Source organism: Ambystoma mexicanum, chromosome 6p (genome assembly GCF_040938575.1).
Source record: "Ambystoma mexicanum isolate Mex_15411 chromosome 6p, UKY_AmexF1_1, whole genome shotgun sequence".
Classification (NCBI taxonomy): Eukaryota; Metazoa; Chordata; class Amphibia; order Caudata; family Ambystomatidae; genus Ambystoma; species Ambystoma mexicanum.
The window spans coordinates 1,009,394,169-1,009,406,602 of NC_090935.1; the positions used below are offsets into that span (position 1 = coordinate 1,009,394,169).

At 43.9% G+C, this 12,434-nt stretch overlaps 1 protein-coding gene across 1 annotated transcript in view; it reads right to left on the reverse strand.

Annotated features, from left to right (window-relative positions):
* The window catches only part of FBN2 (fibrillin 2), a 1,178,594-nt gene that overhangs the window by 208,109 nt on the left and 958,051 nt on the right, over positions 1-12,434 (reverse strand). The window contains exons 26-30 of the mRNA XM_069625622.1: positions 6,110-6,238; positions 4,917-5,042; positions 4,277-4,402; positions 3,732-3,854; positions 1,219-1,344 (exon numbers count right to left, since the gene is read on the reverse strand). Coding sequence (XP_069481723.1) covers positions 1,219-1,344; positions 3,732-3,854; positions 4,277-4,402; positions 4,917-5,042; positions 6,110-6,238 — 630 coding nt within the window. The remainder of the gene's footprint in view (positions 1-1,218; positions 1,345-3,731; positions 3,855-4,276; positions 4,403-4,916; positions 5,043-6,109; positions 6,239-12,434) is intronic.

A 12,434-nucleotide genomic window follows, 5' to 3' on the forward strand; every position in this document is an offset into this window, starting at 1 on the left:
GAAAAAAACTGCGCTGATTTCATTCATTGTGTCAAAGTGTTGCTGTTGTGATGTGAGTAGAGGTGTTTTTGCCAGAAACTGCATTTGAGGAAGGGATTTTTGTGAGATTGTTTTTATTGAGACAGTGTTTCTGCATGTCACTCTTTTGCCCTCACATGAAAATATTTTCCTGAATGATATCCAGGTCACATTCATAGGGACACTCAATACTTCAAAGTGAATGAAAGACCCTAAAATCCCTGAAATGTAATGATGTGTGTCTTCTTTTTTCCTCATTCTGCCACCGCCATCGTCTCCTGTCTTTTCACCAACTTTGATGAAGAACCTTTATCCCTTCAATGCTTCACATCGAACCTGCTCAGTGTTGAACCCCTCCTCTTTATTACGCAGCCAGTTTGCAAGACACTCCCATTGTCTTTCAAGGTCCATGCCCTTTACAGGCCTGCACGGAAATGTGTCCAATTGCCGTTGACATACAGTTATATAGGTTTTCTAACACATCCAGAAAACATTGCCTACTTAGTAGATGACTACTTAATGGGTGCTAATAGGGCTGTCTTACTTTACATCCATAGGAAATTAAGTTCATGTTATGTACGTGTCCTAAACTCTCTCACCGAACCCCAGGTTTGCGGGGATACATCGGGCGCAAGACTTTTACAGAGACGTTCTATGGACCTGATAAACTGCAAGACTCTTACCAAAGGTTTGGAAGGCACACGTCCACCGTGTGTGTTACACTTTAGCAGGCACATCCACATCAGTTCAAGAGGGCATCATGGAATCCGTGAATGAAAGGAGGTTTTGCTTCATTTCTGACTTTTCTGTTTGGATGGAAAGCCTACATCTCCACATCTAAAGTACAACTGTGCATGTATATCATGTTACTCATACTGCGCCCAATCACCAATGGAGAAGTTTCAGAGGGCCTGATCCTTGTCTGTGGTGTATTTTGCACCCACCCAAGGTGCTCCAGGCCTTCGTCTGCATGGGGAATAGTTAACAAAACTAAGGAATGCAAGAGAGTAGAGAAGGAAGAGAAGAAGGATATTTTGGAAGTTGGGTAAAAGGAAGTGCTTTGTTTAAGGGTGTTTGTGTGTCAGTCCATCTTGTGTGGATTGTCTTCTGGAGGAAGTTAGAGAATAGATATTTGTGCCGAGATAGCATAAGTAATTTGCATCATGAACTATATCAAGTGTTTTCGTTTTCCGTACTCACCAATGCAAGTTTTCATGTCAATAGATGACATGAAGCCATCATAGCATAGACATCGGTATTCTCCAGGAATGTTGGTGCATTGGCCGCCATCACAGATCTCAGGGTTGTCCTCACACTCATCCACATCTGTAGGAATTGACACCACAGTCAATAAACGTACAACACATTGTCTGTACAACTAACAGGACAACAGTTTGGAACTGAGCTTGATAGCTCCAGGCAGGTAAGCCATAATGTCCCCAAAAGTTACAGGTTAAAATGAATAACAAAGGACGAGTGATTTATGCACATTTTTTCAGACCCTAAATGTAAACCCTAGAATACATTAAAACACAAACAGGCTCCCATACAACGTCAGCTTGTCACTGGAAATGCCTACAAGGAAAAGGGTTTTTGAGAAATCTTTTGAAAAACTTAAATGCATGCCTCTATTTTGTAGGGACCACAGCCCATAGCAACAAAGTGCTGCACCTGGATATCTAGTTGCTATATTAGCTGAATTAATCCATTAGCATGGATTATAAATTAATCCTGCATCAGATTAATTTGTGTTTTCACAGATTTTAATACAGTTGGGCCCGTTTTTGAAGTGGGCCTGTGAGTGGTTTCCATATGTATCAACTGCCCAAATCTCCAGCTCCCCTGATGCGGGCAAAAGTGCCTAATCTGGGAGACCATTCTGGAGCACATTTTGTTTTCACAGCTATCTATGCAACACCGTTTGTGCTCTGAAAGGATTTGATTAAAGATTTTCAAGTGTATCTACTGCCCAAATGTCCATGGGCCTGATTCACAGAGCATTTTTCCATGGGATTTCACAATTATAACATGCTTCTGTGAATCCGGCCCAAATGTCTCCAATTACTGGAAAAGTGACTAGTATGGGAGTCTGTTTCAGGCAAACCTATATGTATTTCAAACCAATTATATTTAATGTGGGCCTGAATACCTCCCTGCAGCTCACCCATTTCCAGTATATTTGGAAATCCAATAGACAGAGTTGTTCTCATGTTATCTGGGTTCACCCTGAAGCTACTGGTTAACTGTAGCCAGAAATTAAATGGAAAAGTAGGGCAGATGTGAAGATTCTTCCTAGAATAACACAGCAATCACCTGAGATGGTCCAGTGTCCACAATGCCCCAGGAACTCCTCAGGTTTGATAGCAGGGCCCATTGCCTGCTTTAGCATCAGCTTCAAGGCTGTATTCTCAGCTGGGAACTGTTATATTCAAAATCACCCTTACATGGGGATGTCTTGTCACCTAGTAATCTCTCCTATAGGATTGGTCATTTGGGTACTCGGGTGTCCTCACTGTAGACCTTTTGGTGCGCTGGTGCTTACATTGTTCAGCTGCAGCCTCAAAGCTTCCCACACCTCATATCACACCCAGTGCTGTCAGGTAGCTCTGCTGGTGACAGGAATATAAACACACACACAGCCCCCTATAAAGAAAACCTGACCTGTGCAGCGGCTGCATTCTCAAACAAGGTACTATATGGTTAACTCAACCTAATGCCAGCTGTGCTAAAGAGGGCAATCATTTGCTTCTGGGTAGATAGTCACGGCTCAGCTCATTTTGGTGACTCCACCTTTCAGTGCAAGATGTAACCAATATCTGGCAGGTTCGCATGACTCAAATAAAATTCTCATGCACAATGATTATTTAACTAGTATAGACAAGCATACAGTACCCCCCCCCCAACAGATAACAACTTCAAAGAGAATGTTACAGTACTACTCTTTGCTGGCCAAGAATAGTTTTTGCTGAAATGTTATGCAGTCATCATATAATGGTGAGACTATGGTATACTGAATTCCAAGAAAGCCCAAACCATGTTCAAGTCTTAACAATTGGAGTTACCTTATTTTAAAATGCCACACAAAGTTACATAAAACACAGACATTGGATCATTTAAAGGAAACAAACATGCTGAATATGAAATGAAAGCCAAAGCAAAGAGAACCGGGGAACCAAAGGTAGATCATGAACAGACTAGTACAGAGCAGATATATGTCAGAAGAATATTGCATGTGTGTCATTGTCTTTGAAGTCATATTATTTATGTTGCTGCCCTTTACTGGGGAAGCTCCACCTATCCTAACGCTTCTACTAAACAGTACACACTTAGGCAAGTGGTGCTTTCAGGTTCTCACTAGAAGGGTGCATTGACTTCCAGAGCTAGGTCTCAGGGGTTGTAATCCGCCCCCCACCCTCCAACTAAACACCCTTCCATCGGCTGACCTCAGTCTCTACAGAGAAATGTTGAAGATTAGGAGCTATGCGAGTAGGTAGGTCAAGAATGCATAGAAACAACAATCTCACTCACTCACTCACTCACTCACTCACTCACTCACTCACTCACTCACTCACTCACTCACTCACTCACTCTTCTTTTCTCATAAGTAAGACAGGTATGGTCCTAGCTTGAAATATGTGTTGATGCTACATACTGGGCACTCTCTTCCCTGAGTGGAGGCAAACAACAATGACCTAAGGGTATTGGGAGCTCACCTGCACATGTCCTCATGTCTGGCATCAGAGCATATCCCTCGATGCAGCTGCATTCATAGCTGCCCTCCGAGTTGGAGCATTCGTTGTCGCAGCCTCCGTTCATTATGCTGCACTCATCGATATCTGAACAGAAAGACAGACTATGTAAATCCTCTTTGAGATCATTTATGTCCTTGGTCACAGCCTTAGGCTGCCGCCATCATCAGCCTCTGCTTATCTGAGATTAGTACTCATATTTATTATAAAAAGCAATTAAATACTTTTCTCATATTTGAATATTTTTGTTAAACTTAATTCAAATAAGAGATGCTGCTTCAAATACAAGGCAACACCATTGACAATGCATGCTTGCCCCATCAATGACAATGGCCCCTGTGACCATAGGTAGAAGATACACTAGCTTCCTTCAAGGGAGAGGCTAATGATTGCAAGCTGGTAAGTCACAAGCAAGAGGTGCAAGGAATGCCATCGGATCCTTGGATCCGAAGTCTCCTCAGGCTACGTCCAGAGAACAAAGTATAGCTGCAGGTCGAAGTAGCACCTACCAATACAGCCCTGCCTATCAGGGGTGGCCTGGTACCCCGAGTTGCAGGAACATTGGTAAGTCCCAATCATGTTCACACACTTTCCATTCCGGCAGAGGTTGTCACTCAAGGAGCATTCATTGATATCTGTAAAGAGAAAGCAACACAAAAACCGTGCTTAGAACTACACTTAGCCCACCAAAAATCAGAACGCAGAAAAAGTTATTAAACATTTATTCAGATCTTCATTTTCCATTTTCTTTGTTGCATGCAACAGACGTTTCCACTGTATGTGGCTATAAATTGCGTTGCTTCATTTTTGTACGTATGGACAGAGTTAGAAGAATTGAACGAATCAAACAAAATAAGGCATCTAACCGAGCATCTTCGTACTTGAAATTAAATTGTGCGATAGGTCAGACATTGTGTGTACACAGCTTGAATCTTAATGACAGTAAAAAGGCAGATTCCAAAACTATATGAAGTGTACGGTGCTTATCCTGGCAGAGAGTGTCTTAAAGGAATCTCATGAGGTGTAAGGTATTGTACATCTTAAGTTAGGTAGCTCTAACATAACACATAACAAGCTGCTTTCTCTTCCTGTTACTGTTCACCTATGAGAAACTGTCTGTAAATCCCAACTTGGGAAGCTGAGACTGACCTATGCAAGCTTCGCCGGAAGTTGACAGCTCATGTCCTGGTGGGCATTCACACTCAAAGCTCCCTTCTGTGTTCACACATTCACCACCACGGCACAGCAGAGGGTTCCGTTCACACTCGTCGATATCTAGAAGGAGGGAAAATGCGAAAAAAGATGATAATCTGATACAATATTGAAAGGCAGGCATGCTTCATTGCCCCTGTCATTATATGTGGCATGTATATGGCATGGTAAGGTAGCTCACAAAAATATTTCTGGGATTAGATGTGATATGATATGTTATTTTATTTGTATCGCGCTCAGACACACGTGTTTCAGAGCACGACGAGGCAAGGGAGGGGAACAAGGAAGGACAAACAATCTTATTAGGCCCAGTGACATTAAGAATGTGCAAGTGCAGGGGAGAGGGGAAAGGGGCAAGTGCAAGGCAGAACCACGAACCCTTTGCACATACAGAAATGTACATGGGTAATTATGAACAATGGAAATATAAACAGCTAAAGGTTTCTGAGCGATATCAGGTAGCATTTCTACTGGCATTAGGGATATAATGTCCATACTGGCTTTACCGTACGACATAGCATGTTCACTGGTATCATAGGCAAAGCCAACATGATGACTAGGCTTAAGTGGAGATACAGGCATACTTTGGTGCATCCAGAATGAGAATGTTTGGGTAGAACAGCATGAATATATGTTTTGTTTTACACTGACATATATTGTAGGCAAATGCATCATGCACTGTTGGTTTTTTATTTATGCTAGAAAAATCAATTCTCAAATTTGCCTGTTTTTACCCAACTTTCAAACAAAGTGTGGGTCCCACATCCACATTCATGGAAAATGGTTATGCCTCTCCAATTAGAAAAATCACCAGCCAACACTGCCTCAAACTCATTTATGTTCAATGCTATATTGACTTGTCACTTGGGAGAATAAGAGTCAATTGAGCCAAAACAGAAGGACATTTGTGCTAAAAGGGGCCTGCATTGTTTGAAGATGTTTAGATCTCAATTAGCAATGTGTAGGATCTAGGACGTTTGAGAAGTATGCAAAGTAGGAGACTTCAGCTCTGGCAGGAGTTTCAAAAGGTAGAACTGCTCAGTGTGTTATACTCAAAAAGGAATCAGAGGGCTCCTAGTGATGACTTAATACATTACAATGAAGTCCACTTGTGAGTGGAGGACACTTACCCATGCAATTCTTCATCATCATAAAGCCGCTCTCATAGCCCTCGAAGCACTCGCATTCAAAGCTGCCTGGGGTATTCACACAAGTACCACTGCCACAGATGTCAAGTGAAATACGACATTCATCGATGTCTAGGTTCAATAAAATAATTTGGATTTTTAATCAATACCTGCACATAAACAGCACATACAAGTACAGTTTCTGGGAAAATATTTTGGGAGCACCTTTAAATGACGATGGCAGCACTAAAAATATTCAAGAAAAGGAGAACAAAATCCAAATACATTTGACACCATTAACATCTATGTAATTGGAATGGATTGGTATAGATTGCTATTTGCTAGATTTTGAAGCATTACACTTACCCTACAAATAGAAAATAATTTGTATCACTTAAAAAATCGACAGCTGACCTGCTAATCAACAAATTCCCCACTCTCACTATTCCACAATTCTAGAGAACATTGTGCTCTACCTCATTACCAAATACATAGAATATCAGTGATCCCATGCAATCTGGGTTAAGCAGATGCCACTTCTGAGTAATAAAGTGTACCGACGCCTTCAACTTCCGCTCTACCACCCACCGGTCCAACCCATCCCTGATATCTCCACAATAAGTTGACCATGCATCGGCCCTGACTCTCGCAGAAATGGCCAGAATTTCCTATTTAACGTGTTGCTTCTTTTCCATTATCTGAAATGATGGAATATCCACTGCATCTCTTCTAACAGCCAGGGTCCTTTAAGGGAAGGGTCTGCACTTGGTCCACTCGTATTCCCTACCTACACCTAATCTCTTGGAAATACCATCTCCTCCTTTGGGATTTCATATCACCTCTTAGTTGATGACACGATACTCTTTTTCTCATTCTCCTCCTTTACCCCTTAACATTTTTTCCTGAATCCCCATATGCATGACTGCCATAGGCCACTGACTGAGAGTCAGACATGAAGTTTTTATCGTCCAAAACAGAGTTGGTCTACTTCACTACTTCTAATAACTCGTATCCCGCTTCTCTCTCCCCTATCCTTCTCCTTGCCACCCTCATCCCAAGCATTGCTTCCAATCTGGGAGTTATTTTGGGGAATGATCTGAAAGGTCAACAATGTATTCCCTTCTATGATTTATTACCTTTACCGCTATGGCTGCTATGTTCTATTTCCACAACATCTGGACAATCTGCCCCTTTCTCTTCACCCATTCCACTAAATCGTTTCTATGCCATTGACTCTCATCAGGATGAACTACTGCCCTGGCTTCATCCTGGGACTCCCTCGCTACCCTGTTATCCTGCCTGAAAAGGTATGCAACATTTCTACCCCAAACCCTCTTCAGCCTGCTTGATCATCACCCACTTCTGTGTATGTAACAGCCTCCAGCCTCAGCTTCCTTCTTCTTGCTTACAAATTGATCCATGGGCTACACCTGGTACCTGGCCAACACTATGGGGGTTATTACGAGGTTGGAGGTAGCCATGGTGCTATTAGCGCCATGGCTACCCCCTTACCGCATACCGGGTCCGGGTTCCCTGAATGGGGAATTAACGGGCCATTCAAACCTTGGAGGCCCCAGTATTTCCCCATTCAGGGAACCCATCCCCATTCCCATTCGAGCCCCATAGGGCTCAATGGGAATGGGGACCATGCTAACAACGGGCCTGTTAATAACGGGCCCGTTGTTAGCATGCTGGTCCTTTAGCGGCTCCCACTAAGGGTGCCTGGTAAAACCAGCGGCCCTTAGCGGGACCCGCTAAAGGACCACCTAATGCGGTGCTAAGGGGTTAACGGCTCTGGCACCTTTACCGGCGCTGTTAACCCCTTACCTCCAACCTTGTAATGACCCCCTATATCTTATTATTCACCCTCTTGTGCTGAGATCCCTTCCTCAATCTCTCTATGCCCTTACTCCTTGCACTACGTCTCTTTTTCAGTCCCTCTCTCGCCACTGGAACACCCTACACCCGACATATAGCCTCTCCCCACTCAAAATGGCTTCAACACTACCCTGCAAATTCGCCTTCTTTCCATGGAAGGTGCACCTGAGCTATCTAGTGTCTGGCTATCGTGGTCCCTGACCCTGCCTTTGCATCTGTACATAGTTGTAAATACTGTAAAAGATAATCCTGTAGTTTATATATACTTCAAATTGTAACCCTACATCTGTGCTCCTCTTGCTGTCCCAATACCTCCCTACTACACACAGCTCTTGCATCTGTTAATGTAAAGCATCCATTCACTGGAAAGGCCATTCCGTCATACAAATAAATGAAATCAAAATAAACAAACACATTTATTTATGTATTTATTTATTCATGTACTTATAAAGCACCAAAAAGCCTGCGGGCATCAGGCGCTCACATACATCTGGATGCTACAGAAAGACAAACACCCTATACTGGTAAGATCTTGTTACTCGTGATGACTCATTATTTACCTGAAAATATGAGTTTTTAGGCTCCTTCTGAAGGCCACGAGATTGTGCTCAAGTCTAAGAAGAAGAGGGAGGTTGTTCCATTCCCTGGCAGCCAGCATAATAATACTTTATAGAAATGTGGGTACTTACTACCCCAATCCTGTGGATGTGTAGATCTGCTTAATAGTGTGTCACTCCCATCCAATATAAAGGCACTGGTTTTATACATTTTAGAAGGACCAAATGTTAAAGTTATCCACTGCAGAATTAAACCTGTGAGCTTGAGGATGCATGCAGAAGATTACTAAAGGAGATGCATTAACCCACTATGCTACCTTACCTAATTGGACATAAATTGGCATCTTCTTCTACACAAGATAAGATATTTGAACAATCCTCAGCCTGCTATATTCACCCCTTATATAAGTTTTACGGCTCATCGCCGACTGAGTTTCTTTTACATCTTCCCTTACCAACCTATCTCGGTCCCGCCTGAATTCTTTCACCACATCTGTGAACAGTGCCTCCACTTGTCCAATTCATTGTGTAAGGGTGCAGAAGGAGGGGACCGACACACAGGTGGCATAGTGATCGCTACAAACTTTTATTTAAGATCAAAATAAAGAGAAACCCTACCTTTCCCGATATCTATGAGGGGTTTCCCTGCCTCAACTAAAAGTGCTAGTGGGTCTGTCAGGGTGTCATCTAAATCATGAGTCCACCCACTGTGCCAAAAAGCCTACTTCTGCCCTTATACTTATAACTAAACTAAAGATGTGTAGTATCTTCTTGGTCCAGAAGAATGGCTCCCTTATTCTGGACAGCGGATCACAGTTCCAGCTGTTAGGTGGGAACATTACTTGAGGGAATGACTCCCTTGCCCGGGTCTCAATCACTTTCTAAGGCACAAAACAAAGTTCCAGTTTGTCAGTCCAAATAATAGTAAAAATTGTCAATTCAAACTGAAAAGGTAAAGTCCCAATTCAAACATCAACATTCCTTATTGCCCATAGCTGCTTCTCCACTATTGGGTTCCTTGGGAATGCCTTCAGGTATCGTTACTTGGTTTGCCACCACCAGGGGGAGTGAATCCCTTCCCCTGGTGTATGGGTCCTAGGGGAATGCCCCTCTTCTCCTGGTACAGCAGCAGCACAGTGTTGCAACACCAGGGGGAATGTCTCCCTACCCCTGGCTTTTCCTTTAATGGTTTTGTACAGTTCAACAATAACAGTTTGAATGCCTCCCTTCCCCAGGTTTTTTCTTTTATCGTTTGCACAGTTCACAACACCAGGGGGAATGACTCAATTCCCCGGACTTCAGTACTTCAAAACAAAGGATTGCTGGCTTTGCATCAAACGTTCATTATTTCTTCTCCCAGGGGGAATGACTCACTTCCACAGGATCACTGGTTTGATCTTCCTTGTAAACTCAGTTACCAAGAAAATTACTCCCTTCTCCTGAGGCCTGGCTCTCAGTGTTTTCCCCACACAAAGTCAGGGGGAATGACTCCCTTCCCCTGGACTTTCTTTTCACTTGGTTTCACGATTTCACAATGCCAGGGGAATGACACCCTTCCCCTTGCCTTCCATGGCTTTGTTCAAACACTCTTAACTTTTACCTTTACAGTTCACAGCACCAGGGGGAATGACTCCCTTCCCTGGCTTTTCCTTTTATAGTGTTGCACAGTTCAACAATACCTGTGGGAATGCATCCCTTCCCCTATCTTTTCCTTTTATTGTTTGCACAGTTCACAACACCAGGGAGAATGACTCCCTTTCCCTGACTTCAATAGGAAGGAAAGCTCTGGGGCAACATATTTGCCTTGGAAGGAAGACAACACAGCGCACCACAGGTTCAAATCCAGATCCCGCGGTTACAAACCACTAGCTGGTATTAAGGGCCTCATTACACGGTAGGCGGTGGACCATGCCGGTAAAATACCGGCACCGCCTTGGAGGAAAGGGGAATTACCGCCCTATTCCAAGGTTGGCGGGGCGGTAATTCCCCCTTCCCCCATTGCCCTTCCCCATTCCCATTTTTGCCCCATAGGGCATAATGGGAATGGGGAAGGTGCTAATTAAGGTACTGCAAATTGCGGTACCGTAATTAGCACCCTGGTCCCTTTGCGGGTTGGTTTTTAACGCCTGCTAAAAAGCAGGCGTTAAAGTACCAACCCGCAAAGGGACCTCGTAGTAAGGCGGTAAGGGTTAACAGTCACCGGTACCATTACCGGTGACCGTTAACCCTTACCGCCTTCCGTGTAATGAGGCCCTAAGTGCGTTATAAAAGAACAATTATATGAAAAGAAATACTTCAAAACAAAGGTTGGCTTTTGGATCAAAAGTTCATTATTTCTTTGCTCCAGGGTTTGATAATACTTGTAAAACTCAATGACCATGAGAATGACTCCCTTATCCTGATGTCTGACTCTCAGTGTTATTCCCCACACAAAGCCAGGGGGAATGACTCCCTTCCCCTGGACTCTCTTTTCACTTGGTCTAACAATTTCACAAGGTCAGGGGAACAACTCCCTTACCCTGGCCTTCTTTGACATTGTTCTCACACTCTATTGGCTTTTATTTTCACAGATCACAACACATGGGGACATGACTCACTTCTACTGGCCTTTCTTGGCTTTACTTTCATAGTTCACAAAACCAGGGGGAATGACTCCCTTCCCCAGCCCTTCCTTGGCTTTTTTCTCACACTCTCTTGGCTTTTCTGTCACAGTTCACAACACCAGGGAAATGACTCCCTACTCCTGGTCTGTCTTGGCTTTACTTTCACAGTTCACAACACCAGAGGGAATGTCTCCTTCCCCTGGCCTTTCTTATATTTAAACTTGTTGGTACGGGTCCCAGACCCGGGTTTCTTTAGGGCTTTGTCTGGGCAGACCTGGTTCACTCGCCTGCCAGGTACTGCCACCAAGAAGATGGCTATTGAGGATCTCTTCCTCAGGTTGCTGGTTCCCAGCCCTGTTTTCTCCTCTGTATTTTGTTCCTGATATACCTGATTCACTCTCTAGCCCGGCACTATCATATGGCCAATTGCTTAAGATACTATCCTTGAGTATATTTGGGTCCCAGACCCTGGGCTTGAGGTTTCTATTGCCCCTTTTCTCAATCCCGACAGCCCATGAACCTTCTGGGACTCTGCCGGTTCTTCTCTTTCGGTCACGTGCTTCCCTGACATCTTCTTCAGCTTATCACATTCTTGTGCTGCTTATACAGCATCTTTAGCTGCTCTTTAGCACTTCTCTCTGGGTGGGTTGTGTGTCTTGCCAAAACCCAGCAGCCTGGTTAATGCCTCTCTAACTCAGCCCCCTATTTCTCTCCCAGAAAATCTCAAGAGTCCAGACGTCCAGGCCAACCACGACCCCCTACCTACACCGCCTTACCTAGCCCAAAGTCAGACAACCTTAAGCAGGAGGCTCTGGCTTCCCCTACATCGCATCCAAGCAGTGGAACTCCCTGCTTCCCACTTTGAGAGTGGAACCACCATACTGGGCATTCAGGAAATCCCCTAAAACCTTGTTGTTTGCATAGTTTGTGATTATCTACAATCAAAGTAGCGGAATCCGACGTGCTGCTTTTTCAACTCTCTTTGTTCTGTCTATTGCATGTAACTGGTACCTATAACAGCGCCTCAATGCCTTCAGGTTGTTTGTGCGCTTTATTAATGATAAAATCAAAAAATATAATACTGCTTCCACCTGGAACTCCACTCTTCCAGTTCCGTGGTCTGCCCAGGCACAGCAGACTGGATAGGGATGCCTCAGGCTCCTTCACACACCTCGCGGTCAAGAGCAGCCTCTCTCTTCCATGCTGGGCATCCGCCAGATTCACAGATTTTCCTGGGAGGGTCTGCCACAAAGCAGGTCCTTCCTCTCTCTCTTTTTCTTTTTTGAATGA